Source organism: Schistocerca gregaria, chromosome 1 (genome assembly GCF_023897955.1).
Source record: "Schistocerca gregaria isolate iqSchGreg1 chromosome 1, iqSchGreg1.2, whole genome shotgun sequence".
Classification (NCBI taxonomy): Eukaryota; Metazoa; Arthropoda; class Insecta; order Orthoptera; family Acrididae; genus Schistocerca; species Schistocerca gregaria.
The window spans coordinates 590,817,679-590,836,625 of NC_064920.1; the positions used below are offsets into that span (position 1 = coordinate 590,817,679).

General features: G+C 38.0%; 1 protein-coding gene across 2 annotated transcripts in view; it reads left to right on the plus strand.

The window, feature by feature from the left end:
• LOC126357627 (serine/threonine-protein kinase unc-51) overlaps positions 1-18,947 on the plus strand; it is a 141,144-nt gene that overhangs the window by 94,921 nt on the left and 27,276 nt on the right. For both annotated transcript variants that reach the window (XM_050007474.1, XM_050007475.1), the window contains exons 18-19: positions 12,766-13,072; positions 17,947-18,095. In XM_050007474.1, coding sequence (XP_049863431.1) covers positions 12,766-13,072; positions 17,947-18,095 — 456 coding nt within the window. The remainder of the gene's footprint in view (positions 1-12,765; positions 13,073-17,946; positions 18,096-18,947) is intronic.

An 18,947-nucleotide genomic window follows, 5' to 3' on the forward strand; every position in this document is an offset into this window, starting at 1 on the left:
GCCAGGTCTGGTCGTGTGTGGCATAATGCAGCAGATTTTCGTGGTTTATTCAAGGACTGCGGTGCTCCTTGGCAGGTCAGAGGCCACGGCCGATGGATTTCAGGAATTGCTACTGTCTCACCGCAAGCACATTGTACAGTGCTGAATTTTATAATTTTAGTTATTCTAGTACATTTTGTCACTTCAAAAATAATTTGCATATTAGAAAGTATGGACAATAAGATGAAAAAAATTGTGGCAGTCGTTGGCAGTTTGTACGCTATTTACTCATGTATTTCTCAAAAAAAAAAAAAAAAAAAAATAAAAAATAAAAAAAAAAAAAAAAAAAAAATTCATACAATATCTGTAAAATAATAGAAATAACACAGTGACCAATAACCAACAATAGTGAAATAGTAGGACAAACATTTTATTGGTGGTTACCTATAGCGTTGGTTTACACAACTCTTCCCTGCCTTGTACACTTCTTTCAGGAGGCCTACTTTTTTCTAAGTTTATTTGTGAAATCAGTGAAGGTATTTGAAATTTATCTTACAACTCCAAGGAAATGCGTATTTTTGTCACCTAATGTGTTTTGTTTTATTGAAATAAACTAACAACCGTGGTCTTAATGAAACATACACACCATTTGGTTTGCTTTCTCCGTGTAAAAACAGTTCATTAAAAAAGATGTTGATGTTAGTACTTAAGATTTTTGCTCATACAAAGTGGATCACCAAGAGTTTACAATTCTCTTTATTTCCAGAGCCCCATCTGATAACCAAATACAGAAACTAGGTGCTCGTTATGTTGACATTTCTTCTCTGAAGATAATATAGAAATTCTGTGTGTTATTTTTCTTAGACCCTTATTCTGTTTCTCTTAGTCTGGTTTATCGTAATGGCATTTTACAGATCAAATGATAGTAAAGTCTTTTTTCTGGAATGTGGTGAATTCATGTCATTTTTTGTGAGTGTTTTATGGGTATTCCAATTTTTTCATACTTTATAATTTTTTGCTCTGTACCTTTGTCCCTGATATTATTTTGTTATATGGAGGTGATGATATTCAGCTACCAAATGTTGTTGTCTGTTTTTTATTTCTCTGTCTATGCAGTGGCCCATAAAAACATTACTGCTATGCTATACTTTACCACAAATAGAATGAACAGTGAATGTTTCATATTGTATACCTCTTCTTAAGAATGAAAACACACTTTTATGATTATATTAAAACTATCACAATTCTTTGTTCATCTTGAAGTAAATTTTTCCTAGAAATGTGTTGCAGAAGAATCCAGTAACAAAATAATACCAATGGATAAAGCTGAGACTTTAGATAATGGGAAACAGCAGTGTCCAACAGTTAACAGTGCAAATCCTTATCTTTCCAACCTTTGGAGGTCTTTTGATCAGAAGGAAGATAACATTACGTGAAAGATGGAGCTGAAGTCTATAGGAATTAGCCTCTGGTTTAGTTCGTATGTATTAATAATTCCATCAGGTTTCATGGAGGTTCATTTTTCTTAATTTTCTGCAATGTGTCTTGCACTGAATTTTCCTGCATTGTTTTCCAAGTTGTTGACACATATTAATACCATCTGCATATGGAACACCTTGAAGTGAACGATAAACTACACTACTGGCCATTAAAATTGCTACACCACGAAGATGACATGCTACAGATGCGAAATTTAACTGACAGGAAAAAGATGCTGTGATACACAAATGATTAGCTTTTCAGAGCATTCACACAAGGTTGGCACCTATGGCGACACCTATAACGTGCTGACATGAGGAAATTTTCCAACCGATTTCTCATACACAAACAGCAGTTGACCGGTGTTGCCTGGTGAAACGTTGTTGTAATGCCTCGTATAAGGAAGATAAATGCGTACCATCACGTTTCCGACTTTGATAAAGGTCGGATTGAAGCCTATCGTGATTGCGGTTTATCGTATCGCGACCTTACTGCTCACGTTGGTCTAGATCCAATGACTGGTAGCAGAATATGGAATCGGTAGATTCAGGAGGGTAATACGGAACGCTGTGCTGGATCCCTACGGCCTCGTATCACTAGCAGTTGAAATGACAGGCATCTTATCCGCATGGCTGTAACGGATTGTGCAGCCACGTCTCAATCCCTGAGTCAACAGATGGGGACGTTTGTAAGACAACAACCATCTGCACGAAAAGTTTGATGACACTGGCAGCAGCATGGACTATCAGCTCAGAGACCATGGCTGTGGTTACCCTTGACACTGCATCACAGACAGGAGCGCCTGCGATTGTGTACTCAACAACAAACCTGGGTACAGAAATGGCAAAACGTAATTTTTTCAGATGAATCCAGGTTCTGTTTATATCATCATGATGGTCACATCCATGTTTGGCGACATCGCGGTGAACGCACATTGGAAGCGTGTATTCGTCATCGCCATACTGGCGTATCACCTGGCGTGGTGGTATAGGGTGCCATTGGTTACACGTCTCGGTCACTTCTTGTTGACATTGACGGCACTTTGAACAGTGGACGTTACATTTCAAATGTGTTACGACCCGTGGCTCTACCCTTCATTCAGTCCCTGCAAAACCCTACATTTCAGCAGGATAATGCACGACCGCATGTTGCAGGTCCTGTACGAGCCTTTCTGGATACAGAAAATGTTCAACTGCTGCCCCGGCCAGCACATTATCCAGATCTCTCACCAATTGAAAAGTCTGGTCAATGGTGGCCGAGCAACTGACTCGTCACAGTACACGAGTCACTACTCTTGATGAACTGTGGTATCGTGTTGAAGCTGCATGGGCAGCTGTACCTGTACTCGTCATCCAAGCTCTGTTTGACTCAAGCCCAGGCGTATCAAGGCCGTTGTTACGGCTAGAGGTGGTTGTTCTGAGTACTGATTTCTCAGGATCTATGCACCCAAATTGCATGAAAATATAATCACATGTCAGTTCTAGTATAATATGTTTGTCCAATGAATAGCCGTTTATCATCTGCATTTCTTCTTGGTGTAGCAATTTTAATGGCCAGTAGTGTACAATGCTGTTGGATTCTCAGACTCAGGCTGTACCATATCAACTTTATTATTGGTTCAACAGATATCCACCATTTACTACCTGACTTTGGCTATGTTACTAGCTTACCCATAAAGACAACCTATAACAGGTTCCATTTTTAATCTTAGGAAGACTGGACATAAAAGACATGAGTGACTAATGAGAAGAGCTTGTGAGAACTATTTCTCATCTTCATATATAGTCCTATTCTTTTCGGTTTTATTTTAAATACCGAGTTTGAAGTTTCAGTGGTTTTGTCTAAGTTTCCTTAAAGATGGTGTCTTTAGTGCGACAATTTTCATTCTACAACTATCAGTACAACACCGACAGTAAGGGACCCAGTTATAATACCTTAGTAATTGCAAGAAAGACTCCCCTGCCCAGTCCATCCCCCCCCCCCCCTCTCTCTCTCTCTCTCTCTCTCTCTCTCTCTCAAAATCAGTGGAAAAAGTACCTCAGCATGCCACATTTTTGAACTGCTTCTACATTTAAGCCTTCTTGTGTCTATTCCATGTTTGAGGTACCCACCAACTCCAAGTAACAGGATGTAAACTTCATCCCTGGTGACTACAACTGCCAAAATACATCTTGGGGGGTATCCAGATTTGGATACCATTGGGTGAAAAACTGGAAATCTGGACAGAGGCTCATGTCTACAGCTAATTGATGATCCAAAGCTGCTAGCATCCTTTCACAGTAGTCAGTGTAAGCAATGCTACAATCCAGGTAACATTTTTGTGTTATCCAAAGTTGCTGGAAGCTGTAGAGTGAATGCCATCATAGAACCAAAGTAGGTGGCTTTTGAAGCAGAGGTTCAATTTTCAGAAGTTTGATTCGATAAAGTTCACTAACAAGCTCGATATAGAAGCTCCAAACACACCACAACCTGAGGTGTAAGAGATGTTTATCACATATGTCCAGTGTGTTTCAAAAAGAACCACCCTAAGAGAGTGTTCTACAAGCTGCATATCACGACTGACTGGCAACAATAAACAGCTGATGGATCTCTACAAAGGTCTTTTTGAGACAGACCCATTTGGTGAGCACACTATTCTGGTTGGTGAGGAATTTTTGCAAACTGCCTTAGCAAATGGTACACGTAAGTGGAGATCACTGATAGAAAATGAGGGTAAAGAGCAGGGGGCTTAGAAACTTCATCTTAGTAACAGCAGATTGCATTTCAGTTCTTCATGAATGGAAAGTCTAAAAATCTGAGTGCACGAGAGCAACTGGAACGAACTTCAGGGTGTGAGAACCATCTCCTCCAAGAGTCCTTCTTGAATAAACTAGAATCTGCCATCTCCACTTGGAAACTGAATAAAGCTCCTGGCATTGATGACCTCAGAGTAGAATAGATCAAAAATTTGGCTGGATCACAGGGCAGTGGCTGCTTAAGTTGATGGATGAGTGCGTAGCTAAGTTTTACATTCCCAGGCTGTGACAGAAAGCTCGAGGGGCTACATTGCAGAAGCCTGGTAAGGATCCAAGCTTTCATCCAGTATCATAGAGTCTCAAGGTTTTCATATGTCTTTTTCTTAACCAAATTAACAGCACAATAAAAGGGAAGTTCATTTCTCAACAAGCTGATTTTTGACCTGGAAAATTGCGTTACAGTTAGATATTGCTCCCCATTCTATACACTGAGGATGGTTTTGAATAGGGTAAGTACAGAGTTACCAACCAGAGAAAGTTTCTGAAGAAAATTTACCAGCTCACCAGTAATTACCACCTAACTTCCTTCATAGAGTGTGTACTGCAGAATAGAAGATTCCGTGTTTTTATTCAGGGTAAGAACTGATAGTGCTAAGAAAAGAATGGCCTACCTCAAGGCAGTCCTGCACTTTTTAATATTTACATCAGTGCTCGGCTCACTATGGAACACTCCAGACATTCATCTTTGCAGGTGATACAGCAGTGACTGCCCAAGGGAAGAGGTAGAAGAAATTTTACCTTCATCTTTGGATATGCTTGGCCTTTAGTATGTTTATCATCTAAGTCCAAATTCTAGGAAGACTTAGATGTGTGCATTTCACTTACGGAATAGAGAAGCAAGTGTGAATTGGACACCACATGGCAAGGTAAAGGACTTCAACATTGCCCAACACCTGTATATCGGGGTCTTACTGCTGATTATATACTGTCCTTCAAGAAACATTGCCATTACACCAGGATGAGGTTCTGTGCAAGTAACAATATTTTGAGCAAGTTTACAACAACCACCTGTAAAGCTATATAATCCATTCATCATAAGAATAAACCTGATGTAAACATTACACTATATATTCCTCCGTGTTTGCTGGAACCTCATTGGATTTCTGTTTCACGCGGTACTGCAGCCCAGCTGTCTAGAGTACTGTCAAGTACGATAATAAGGATATGTTTAGTGCTGTGCATTATGCGCACATTGACTTAGCGATAATATGGGACAACAGTGTAACCAGCATATTTAACTTGGACAGCACTGGCTGGTCAGCTGGTACAGCTAGCCTGCAGTGATGTGGCCAGTTGCAGTTCACACACAAAAAGCGACCAGCAGAGGAGCAATACAGCTTCAAATGTCTCTTTAAGTTTTAAGCAGAATGAAATAATACATTGCAAATCTCCCACAATATGCTCCTTAGATGACTAGACGAAAACCGCAACACGTTATCGTTTTTAGCTAACTTACTATTGTAATTAAAAACAAGAATGATGAAAATTCCTGACTTAACCACAGGGTAATTTTTTCTACAGAAGCTGTGTGTAACGTAAGAGAGTATTGAAGGATTTCACCGCATAGTTAAATATTGAAACCACTGAAGGTCTTACTTGCAGTCAGTCATTTAGTAATCTTTTAGCTCCTTCATTATCCAAATCCAAGAAATGCATTTCAGTTTTGGAAGTGTCATCTGCTACTTTGACAACGAGCCATTCTATATCCCACCAGCATTCGGCAATGATGCATGAAAAAGTGTGTGCATTAGTTCCAGCTTCACTGTCTTGTTACTTCTCAGACCAAATCCCGTAGCTTGGCTACAGATCATTTCTGTTGTGTTCATATTGTAATAGTACAGTAGCAGATGCAAAAATGCAGCATTTGTATGGTGTGATTGATGCTGTGAAAGTGATTGTTTTTCATATTTTCTATGGTACTTATCTACCTCTGTGGTATAGAACGATGGATATAGTCCAAATAAATAGGATTTGATTTTTCATTTTTGCTTTAAAAAATTAAAATGTTACGTTTCTTAATTTTAAAAAAAAACAGTCTTTCATAAAACATCAGTAATTAAGAATTTTTATTTGAAATGGCAACAGGAATTTCACATCCCATATGTAATTAGAAACAAGAAGACATGTGTTATTCATAAAAAATGATGAGTTTTATAATTACAAGATGTAGGTGTTTGAAATTGGACAAGAAAAAAAATTGTTACAGGAGGGATTTGAACCAACACACGAATATCCACTTTTATTCCACATTCAGTTTCGCTATCGACTGCACAACAGTTAAGTGTCGTTCTTGTTTGTCAACTCCAATGTATGTTGTTGTTGTTGTTGTTGTTGTTGTTGTGGTCTTCAGTCCTGAGACTGGTCTGATGCAGCTCTCCATGCTACTCTATCCTGTGCAAGCCTCTTCATCTCCAAGTACTCACTGCAACCTACATACTTCTGAATCTGCATAGTGTAGTCATCTCTTGGTCTCCCTCCACGATTTTTACCCTCCACACTGCCCTCCAATACTAAATTGGTGATCCCTTGATGCCTCAGAACATGTCCTACTAACCGATTCCTTCTTCTGGTCAAGTTGTGCCACAAACTTCTCTTCTCCCCAATCCTATTCAGTACTTCCTCATTAGTTATGTGATCTACCCATCTAATCTTCAGCATTCTTCTGTAGCACCACATTTCGAAAGCTTCTATTCTCTTCTTGTCCAAACTAGTTATCGTCCATGTTTCACTTCCATACATGGCTACACTCCATACAAATACTTTCAGAAATGTCTTCCTGACACTTAAATCTATACTCGATGTTAACAAATTTCTCTTCTTCAGAAACGCTTTCCTTGCCAAAGCCAGTCTACATTTTATATCCTCTCTACTTCGAACATCATCAATTATTTTGCTCCCCAAATAGCAAAACTCCCTTACTACTTTAAGTGTCTCATTTCCTAATCTAATACCCTCAACATCACCCGATTTAATTCGACTATGTTCCATTATCCTCGTTTTGCTTTTGTTGATGTTCATCTTATATCCTCCTTTCAAGACACTATCCATTCCGTTCAACTGCTCTTCCAAGTCCTTTGCTGTCTCTGACAGAATTACAATGTCATTGGCAAACCTCAAAGTTTTCATTTCTTCTCCATGGATTTTAATACCTACGCCGAATTTTTCTTTTGTTTCCTTTACTGCTTGCTCAATATACAGATTGAATAGCATCGGGGAGAGGCTACAACCCTGTCTCCCTCCCTTCCCAACCACTGCTTCTCTTTCATGTCCCTCGACTCTTATAACTACCATCTGGTTTCTGTACAAATTGTAAATAACCTTTCACTCCCTGTATTTTACCCCTGCCACCTTCAGAATTTGAAAGAGAGTATTCCAGTCAACATTGTCAAAAGCTTTCTCTAAGTCTACAAATGCTAGAAACGTAGGTTTGCCCTTCCTTAATCTAGCTTCTAAGATAAGACGTAGGGTCAGTATTGCCTCATGTGTTCCAACATTTCTACGGAATCCAAACTGATCTTCCCCGAGGTCAGATTCTACTAGTTTTTCCATTCGTCTGTAAAGAATTCACGTTAGTATTTTTGCAGCTGTGGCTTATTAAACTGATAGTTCAGTAATTTTTACATCTGTCAGCACCTGCTTTCTTTGGGGTTGGAATTATTATATTCTTCTTTAATGGAATGTTGCCTACTCCCGGGGCCTTGTTTCGACTTAGGTCTTTCAGTGCTCTGTCAAACTCTTCACACAGTATCGTATCTCCCATTTCATCTTCATCTACATCATTTTCCATTTCCATAATATTGTCCTCAAGAACATCGCCCTTGTACAGACCCTCTATATACTCCTTCCACCTTTCTGCTTTCCCTTCTTTGCTTAGAACTGGGTTTCCGTCTGAGCTCTTGATGTTCATACAAATGGTTCTCTTATCTCCAAAGGTCTCTTTAATTTTCCTGTTGGCAGTATCTATCTTACCCCTAGTGAGATAAGTCTCTACGTCCTTACATTTGTCCTCTAGCCATCCCTGCTTAGCCATTTTGCACTTCCTGTCTGTCATTTTTGAGACGTCTGTATTCCTTTTTGCCTGCTTCATTTACTGCATTTTTATATTTTCTCCTTTCATCAATTAAATTCAATATTTCTTCTGTTACCCAAGGATTTCTACTAGCCCTCGTCTTTTTACCTACTTGATCCTCTGTTGCCTTCACTACTTCATTGCCCAAAGCTACCCATTCTTCTTCTACTGTATTTCTTTCCCTCATTTTTGTCAATTGCTCCCTTATGCTCTCCCTGAAACTCAGTACAACCTCTGGTTCTTTTAGTTTTTCCTGTCCCATCTCCTTAATTTCCCACCTTTTTGCGGTTTCTTCAGTTTTAATCTACAGGTCATAACCAATAGATTGTGGTCAGAGTCCACATCTGCCCCTGGAAATGTCTTACAATTTATACAAACTGGAAAAACTTCAGAGTCAATTATTTCTGTAAATTTATGAAAAACATTAAGAACAGCCCATTTCTCGACACTTTAACCGTGTTCCACAGAACAGAAAGCAGCCTCAGCTATTTTCATACCGCACATTAACAGTGCGACAATCGGAGCACAACACTGCAGAGGCTGTAGCTACACACGATTTTTGAAATAAACACTACATAGCTAAAGCATGATTCAAAAAAACATTGATGGCTGTTAATACATTTGAGTATCTTAAAGTTTCACTTAACGTAACTTAGTAATAAGATATCTAATGCATAAGTAGGACCTACTTCCAAGATCGTAACACCACCAGTGTGCATGTGCTATGGCTTCTGACCAATCATCGCGTTTGTGTTTGTTTACATCACGTTTATTCTTATGATTAACGAATTATAGTCCTCTTGTTCTGAGAACTTCTGCTATTGTTTGTGCTTGTTACCCTCACAGTACACCTCTCCTGTGCGGAATTCATTTGCTTACACCAAGTAGGTTGACACTGCAGTGAATGAGCCTGTCCAAATCTTGTTGGGATGTATGAAGAAACTCCAGTTGACAAATTTAACCTAACTGTAGGAATCGCTCATCCCCACTGTTAGAAGAGCCATCACTGATTATGTGGTGGGGCAAGGAAGATCAGTGATCTCCATCATCCACTGCATGATCATCAAGCTGTATTTTGTTGATTGATATCTTGAAAGATCCTCATTGCAAGGTCTCAGCCATTTGAGGGACCACCATAGTCTAACAGGATCACCAGACGGAATAGTAAGTTGCTAATGGACATCCCTGTAAAGGAAGAACTAGCCCCAAGAAACAGTCTGCACCTGTTTGGAGATCATTCATTCGTCTTAGGATGGGCGTCACCATTGCAAGGCCAACATGAAAAATGGGTCTCCCTTCCAGCTAGTGGAGATGTGTCCATCGAATACAGATTAACATTTGCTGATATGCCCTTTACTGGAACAACGAGTGATTTGCTGTACTGTATTAGTGTAGTGATCAGCTGTCATAAGTGTTTCCTACACTATTTTAAGTAGTTTACTTCACTTTTATGTCTTCATTTATACTATCTTGCACTTGCTTGTTACTTTAACGAACAGTATTTGTGCACAATTTAAACAAACATTTTACCTTTATAAATAATGCTTCAGTGAATCTACTAAAGGCCTTTTTATTCTATGCCCAAAATACCTATCATTATAGTAGTGGCAGAATTTTTCATGATGAGTGTTAATGACAGTAAGTATGTCCATGGTTTGTCTCAAATGAGAAACTTGAATGATTATCAATGATCAATTTTATTTAACTGATTCATTGATGAAATCATACAAGAATGGAAAATAAGACTTATATAATTAACTTGGCAATGACGTAAATACCTGACAATCGGGCAGGTAAGCCACCTTTTGGTTTATATGAAGCTGAAATACAGATCCTCACTAGCAAGGATAAAAGTACAGTGCATCTGAAATGCAGTTTCTTTGATCAGTTGTGGAGGTGAGAAAAAGAGACAGGAAAAGAAGTGGTGATATATGGCAGACACTTGTTGACATTTTCAAGTTGAGTGTTAAGTCAAATATTATCAGAATTGGTGATATTCAATATACAGGATGATTAATGAAAATTTACCAAAACTGATCTACAGGCAATACCAGGGTGTTCCAGAGTGAGTCAGCAGAGCAAAGATGGAATAAACAGCTTTGAAGGTCAGGAAAGGGCCAGCAGAAAAATGTACCTGACACATTGAAAACTGTATTCCTGATGAATTGAATTTTTATTTGGGAAGAGTCAGCTTCAAATTATCTTATAGATACTTTTGTATTTCCAGTAGTGCTTTTTTTCCAAGGTAGCTCTCTTCAAAATAGGTTCCTGGCTGACTGAATCTTATTGACAGTAGAACATTGAATCAAAATAACAATAAGTAATGCAATTAAAATTATCCCTAAAAGCATTTCTGTTTACATTTTAATCTTTTTGGATGAGGATTTATTCACCAAAGAGGTTAGGTGCTGAGTGTGTGTGTGTGAGAGAGAGAGACTGTCTGACTGACTCCCCTATCTGTCCTATCTATTGTTAGTTGTAATCTTGGACAAAATGAGTTGTCATGGTGGTCAGAGAACATGATGAGGGGAGAAGTCAAAACAGCAACTCGTAGGTATGTGTGGTGGTAGTGGCTGACACTTACAGTAAGGCAAAGACAAAGGAAGGTACCTGCTCTGAGAAACTCATGAGAGTAGTACAGTGTGCCTTCCTCCCCCCTTCTGCATATGTGATGCTGCCATAGCAAAGCTACAGTCTCACATTGTTTTTCTCCAATCGTGCTTGCCATTTGGTAGTGCCTCTGAATGCCTCATCGTAAAAGCTACTATCTCTGTTCCTAACCTATCTTTCCAACAATCCTTCCTTTGGTTCCAAACAGATCAGCCCTTATCCTTGTCATTCCTGTGTCTAACCACCACTCTAAACACTTACAGTCTCTGATAAAAATCGTCTTTATTTCAATCCCTGAGTCTGTGATCACAACATGATCTTTCTCCTTGAAGTCAATCATAAATTGAACAAAACACTTTAGACCACCTGAGTTATCAGTCACGTTGTTCAGATACCTCAGAATTGATGTTCTTCCTCTCTCACACAATTAACTTTTGATACATTACCTACTCTTCCACTTGGACGCATCTTCCAACCAGGCTTAACCATTGCTGAAATCACACCCAAAACAACCAACTCACAGTTGGCCCAGAAGCTCTCATTCAGAGACAATTTTATCAAATCTTTGGTCCCACGCCTAAAGTTAGCCATGAGCTTCCAGCATGCTGGAGTAGTTACAGGGCAACAACTTGTGTTAATCTATACAATGTAAACACAACCAAAATTGCAAATTTCACTTTAATGCACTTAAATCCCAGTTTTAGGTCAGGATCCAGTTTTAAATCATCCAGATAGTCATAATAGTATTTCCCATAATTAAAGAACTGTGTCAACTCTCTGTAGGCTCTTTGTAATTGCTCATTTGAGCTTTATTGTGAGTATACGTTTGTTATCTTGACACTGTTCTTATATTTTGAGAAATACCATTTTGATTTTCTAGATGATTTAAAAGTGGATCCTGATCTCCAATACCAAAGGGGAATGCCACTTCTTTTGCAGAACCATCTTCTATAGATGTTTCACGAATTATTTACTTCCTATGCTTTATCAGCTGGTGAAATCACGTGACATGAGCTATATGACTGGCCTACAAACCCTCACATGGGAACTTGCCCTTCAATATATCCTCTCTTCCCGTTATCCACCAGGCCTCAATCTCCGCTAATTTCAAGTTGCTGCCACTCATACCTCACCTGTCATTCAACATCATCTTTGCCTCTGCACTTCCGCCTCGACTGACATCTCTGCCCAAACTCTTTGCCTTTACAAATGTCTGCTTGTGTCTGTATATGTGTGGATGGATATGTGTGTGTGTGCGAGTGTATACCTATCCTTTTTTCCCCCTAAGGTAAGTCTTTCCGCTCCCGGAATTGGAATGACTCCTTACCGTCTCCCTTAAAACCCACATCCTTTCGTCTTTCCCTCTCCTTCCCTCTTTCCTGACGAAGCAACCGCCGGTTGAGAAAGCTCAAAATTTTGTGTGTGTGTTTTTTTATTGTGTCTATCTACCGGCGCTTTCCCGCTTGGTACATCTTGGAATGTTTGTTTTTAATATATTTTTCCCATGTGGAAGTTTCTTTCTATTTTATATATATATGGTTGGAGGTTGGTAACTCTGGCTTTGAACTGCTGCATAATCACCCTTGTAGATGTTGTCTTTGATGAACAGTCTAAAAGTAATTAAATCACAGGTGATAATATATGTTCAGGGGGTCAGTTCTTGGTATTTTGCCTCTGTTTTATCTCTGTTGAAGTAGTTAAGAATAAGGTCCTACCAGAAGAAAATTTATTTTGTTCAAGTTTATATGGTTAATTTTATAGTATTTTAGTGACATGTTTAATAGGTGTCAAATAAGTGTCGTATTTTCAGAGTTTGTTTTATATGTTTTACAGAGGGAACACAATGAGACACTGGCCAAACTAAATTTCGTGTTAGCACTGTCGGACTGTGTAGCAGAGTTGGCAGCATCTCGCGCAACTCCACTAGCAGCATTAGCGGATGGTGCAGGGAGTGGTGGTGGTAGTGTTGGTGGTGGGGGAGGAGGAGGAGGAGGAGGATCAAGACAGAGTGAAGGAACTCGGCGTGCTGAGCAGCTGGTCCTGCTTGTACGTGCATTGCAGCTTTTAAGCTCAGGACTGAATCTAGCAACACAGCAGTTGCGAGCCGGAGTACTGCAACCATCAGCGTCAGTCAAAAGTGGTGAGTAAGAGTCTAAAAAAATTTGTGGCTTTTTTTCACATTATTTCATATTCTGTGATATGTAACATTTAGTGAAAGGGGTCTCATTCTCTAAGATTTCTCAGTTCTATACCATCAGTTCTTGCTTTGCACAGTTATTCCCCATCTCCAAAAGAAACTTCTGTTTCTCACCTTGAGGCTTTTCTCTCAGCTATTCTCATGGCTTTTTGGTTGCTTTGTAACGTCAGATGAGATTGAACCCTGATTTAAAAGTCTTGTGACTTTCTTAATTCATAGTGTTAGCTTTACATTGATTCTCGTATGTGCTTTGTGAACTCTCGTGGCATTTTCTCTGCGTTATTTTTAGGTCTTTCTAGTTTACTTGCTAATTCCAGATTTTGCGTGTTCTGTGTTTTATTGCACTGCAAAACTGCCTGTTTCACAATTTTTTTGCATTATATTCTCAAACCATCAACATTTCTTCCAGTGTATGGTAAATAACAATGACAGTTGGTTTCATATTGGATTGATAGAAATATTCCTTGTGCTTTTTGGCTGTGAGAAAGCTATTTATTTGCTGAGGCAACTAGCAAACTGTAATTAATCAGCAATACATTTTCATCCATTATCTGTGTATCTTCTGCTCTTGGTATACTTTCTCAGTTTCATAACTGAAAAAGATTTCTGTTTTGGAGCAGAAGAAATTACCCAGCAAAGTTTGAAGAAAATGTTTTATCTGAAAAGAAGGATAAATAATGGAAAATTTTGAAGGTTGAGAGTTTAGGGTCTGAGACTATGGGGTTTGTGAAATCACTTCCCAACCAGATTTCTGAATAGCTTTTTTAACAGCATTGTGGAAAGCTTTACATGTTCCTTATAGGTAATTTGTTTTACAAGATGCTGCACTTATCAACCAAACAAACTGTTTTCTGTGAATGCGTATAAACTTACATACAGTTGCTGTGTTCTCAGGGGACAGTCATTCATTTAAATGTTGTATAAAGCCACCACTTTTTGGCATGATTAAGAATCGTGATTAGAACTGGCAGATGTGTGTGTGATAACTGGTGTGGAACTAGCAGAAATGTATATGCATTAGTTTTACTTGAAGAATGCAGTACCTATGTTCACTATTTTCAAACCTCACCTGTGGAACAAAAATGTTGCCTAATAAATGATTGGTCACTAGTCAGCATGTCCACTAGTTATTGACAAGAGACATGTGGATCATGAGATATAAAAATGTTCCAAAAGTTGCCAGTGCTACACGATTATAACATGAGGATTTACCCCAAATTCTTCATTTGAAAAGTACAGGGTCCCTTATATTCACAGCTAAGCTCAACATTTTTGTGTCATTTAACAGGTTAATATAGTGGGTCTCTTATATTTAAAGGTGAAGCATTGGCTGTTCAGGTCACATGCAGATTTATTTTTGAAGAATTCTGGAGGTTAGAGATGCGCAAATGATATTCACATTCAAACAGGCTAGATATGTTCTGATACACCAGAGCACTCAGTATGTATCAATATTGCTCGAATGATCACGATATTTGGCTCACACGACACTAGTGCAAGGGATGAATTAGCCACTACAACAGTCTGTTGCTCCACTTAAAATTTATCAATTTTTTTGAAAGACAGGAGGAAATAGCATTAAATTCTATAATTTCACGAACTCTTGTATGGTATTTGAACAGGTTTGCAATAAAAGTTCTCATACATGCATGGATACCGTTTACAAATATTTATGCTGCTTATTAAGAAAATATAACATTCAAAGGCAAAAAGGCAGAACATATGTGTTCTCATGCCCCACCATAACCACAGCCTCATAAACTGCAACATATTCGGGAGCAGCAACCAAATATAAATGACCATGAAAATATAAATGTTTTAGTGCAGAATAAATAATTTTCAGCAATAGTTTTTGTGTATGCTAATTATGTCAATATATATAATGTAACAGCTGAGAATCCTGATAAGCACAAAATATTTACATTTTTACTCTGTTCTACAAGTTCCTGAGTTCTTAAGTGAATTTAGTTCTTACTGTCTCTGTACAAGGTGTTATAAAAAAGTAACTGGAAGTTTTTAATTTTGGTGTCTACATAAATCCAATTTTCAAAATATTTTTTTATCTTGTTTGTATACATTTTCTGATGTATGTGTGAAATTTCAGTGGTTTAAAATCATTAGTTTACTGTTGACACTCTAAAAGGTGATATGTGTTTTCGAGTGCTGAGCAAATATTCCCTTTCGAAAAAGGTGGATCAAAGAATTTGCATTAAATTTGGATGAAATATGGAGTAACATACAGCACCACATTCAAAATGTTGACTGTGGCTTTTGGTGAGTCTACAATAAGTAAGACAAGAGTTTACGATTGGTATAAATGTTTCAAAGAGGAAGAAGACGACAAATGCCCTGGATGCTGTAGCACATCACGACAATGTGAATGCCAGGCAGATGGCATTTATCCTTACAGCACATTCTCCATTTCCAAAATTATCCCAGCCTGAACCCAGGGTAACGTACTGTCTCCAAACATAACATAACTTACTGCCCCCAAGCCCTTCACCCAGCCGTCTTTCCCCTTCTTCACACTCTCCTTTTTCGCTTGGGCTCCCCCTCACCTCCTACAGCCTGCTGATGCAGCACCTGTAGACAGTCTAGCCCCTGCTTGCGCTGTGAGACAGCAATCTCCTCTCCCACCACCCATACTCTTCTACCACTCTACATGTCAGTTGCATTCCAGTCCAAGCTGCTGGAGATGGTGATCATGTGTGCATGAGGTGTGCTTGCTTGTTTGAAGGAATATGGGTGTGTGTGTTTTTCCTCTTCTGACAAAGCCTTCTAACATAAACTAATGTGTAATTATCTTTTTATTATGCCTGTCTGCAACTTAACATTGTTGACGACATTGTGGGAGAAGTAAAGAAAATGGTTCCGGAAAATTGCCATCAGAAAAGTTGCTGAGGGTGTTAGCATATCCTTTGGCTCATGCCAAGCAATTTTTTCAGGTGTTTGGGGCATGAAACATGTAGAAGCAAAGTTTGTACTGAAATTGCTTAATAGACAACACTCAGGAATTGCTGAATGAAGTTGACAACAATCGAGAACTTCTAAAGGAGGTTATAAGAGCCAGTAAAAACACGGGTATGCAGGTATGATGTCAAAACAAAGGCCTAATCATCCCAACTGAAACCTCCTTAAGAGCCAAGATAAAAAAATTGACAAGTACTACCACATGTGAAGATTCTCACTGTTTTCTTTTCATACATGGGATAATGCATCATTAGTTCCTGCCTCATGGTCACAGTGTCAATGAGGAATACTACCTGCAAGTTATGCACCATTTACATGAAGCAATCCAAAAAAAAAAAACACAACCAGAATTGTGACTAAACCACTCATGGAAATTAAATCACAATAACGTCCTACATACCTCGATAGTTCTTTGTAATTTTTCAAAGGGAAAAAAAAACACCATTATGTTGCTTCAACCACTGTATTCTCAGGACTTCTGTTTATTCCTGAAGCTGAAGAGAGCCATGAGAGGATGTCGTTTTGCCACCATTGATGAGATAAAAAACAGAATCACTTAGCTAAAGGAGCTGAACACCGAAACCAAAAGTGAGTTCCAGAGCTGCTTATAAGAGTGGAAAAGTTGCTGGCACAAGTGTATTATTGTACTTCAGGGAGATTACTTTGAACAGGATGAAGTTGAAGTTGTGAATAAATAAAGATTCTTTAAGAAAAACAAAAATTCCCATTACTCTTTGTTCATGACGCATGCAAGACTTCATAAATGCCGCAAAATTGCTGTTTTGTATATTCCTCATCTCTTTCCTAATATATGTTTTGCTTATTTGTTTCTATTGGATAATAAATTTTAGGAATATGGATGTATTCATAATAATTTCCTTCCCCTCCTAAATGTCGAGCATAGCCAATACTACTCTTTAATTTGTCGCAAAGTTAGTGATACTTGTAATAGAAAACAGAAATTTTCTCTTTTTCTTTTCAAACATTGACAAAACATTTATGACTATTTTTATCATCTTATTTTCCTTGACTGATGTCAGAACCTAAGTTATTTGTTTTATATATTGTTTGAAAATAATTTACTCTTGATTTAGCTTGCGTAAATTTTCTGTTTCTGATTGCTTATATGTTTCAATAATTCCTATAATGACTGTAATTGTTATCGTCAGCATTGGAAAAAATAAAATGATGCATTGAATTTGTTGCTTAGTGTGCTTTATTACTAAAAATAACTACAGCCTAGCATTCAGACAGTGCTTAATTTTTCCTATCGCTGTAGTATCAGTGTGTCCAGTATTGTATAATAGTATAATTGTGGGTATTGTAGACTTGACAGTGTACATAGAGTGTCTGTCATTTTCAGCTGCTCACTGTCTGTAAAAACACACTTTTAAACGGAGTAAAAGTTCTTACCATTTTATTGGTGACATCAGTTACTATATGTGTGGTGTCTGTTCTCTCAGACATGATACAAAGAACAGACACTACAGATTTATGATTCTGCATACATATAATGAAAGAGAAATACTGACATCAGCCACGTCTGTGGGCACTGAAATAATTCAGTGGCAACAAGTGAAAATTTGTGCTGGACTGGGATGCAAATCCAATTTCCCACTTCACGTGAATGATCACCATAACTGCTTCATCTATTCAAGTAACATCCGTGTTAAGTCACTGTGCCTTTTCCATTTATGAGTGTTATTTCCTGCTCACTTCTAAAAAAAAAAAAAAAAAAAAAAAGAGAGAGAAATAACTTACATAAATGTCAGTAGTTTGTTGTATGTCATATAAAAAGTAAAGTGTCACATTACAGTGTTTCAACATTTTTGTTTTCCTCTTTGCAGTGGTCAGTATGTTGAATTCAAAATTTCACCAGTGTTTAAATGAGTGCAAACAGCTAAATACTCCTGGGCTTCTGCAAAAAGCAGGAGTAGATCCATCAAGCACTAGTATCACTGCAGATAGAATTCTGTACAACCATGCAATCCAGATGGTAAGTTATGGAAATTGATAGTTGTTACGTTAAATATATCACAAATCATGCATTCTTTGTAAAATGAGAGCTTAATTATTCTTAGTGAATGCAGAAATAGCAAACTGACAAATACCAGTTTCTGTCAGAATACTACACAAGTATTAGTAATTATTCTCAAGCTTTTGTCACTGGAAGAATGGAAGAAGAATAAGTGCTCATAGTCTTTGAACGAGTGATATGGATATCATATTGCAAAATACACTAAACATTTCCATATCCTCATATCTCTCTGCAGTCACTTCATTTCTGTATTTATTGATCTGCACATTGATATTAAATTATGTAGGTCTTTATTTTTCATCTACTTGTATTCATTCACACTTGAGAACTCGTTAGCCATAAAGTGCCTGGTTCCCATCAACTATTTGGTGTTAACTTAATTCTAATCATTTGTGTCATTGACTACATACTTACTGATTTCTTCTGTCTGTTGCCTCCTCCTCCTCCTCCTACTACTACTACTACTACTACTACTACTACTCCTCTCAATTTTTGATACTGTTTCCCTGTACCTTGTCACATATTTCTTTTAAGTTTTAATTTTTCTTTCAAATATTGCAGTATATGTTGTTTTTTATTTACTTTGGCTTTCCAAATGTTTGTTTCTTTGTCCTCTGTCACTGTCATTCATTTATACTTCCAAGTACAGCCTTCATTATCATAATCTTGTATTGCTCTGCCTCCTCTGACTTGTCAGGTATTCAAATCTTATCTGTTTCTGACATTTCATTATTGATTTCTGTCTGGTCTGTATTGATCTCTCTCAAACTGATATGCTGGGTGACTGTTGTTCTTGAGCTGCCTCAAGCT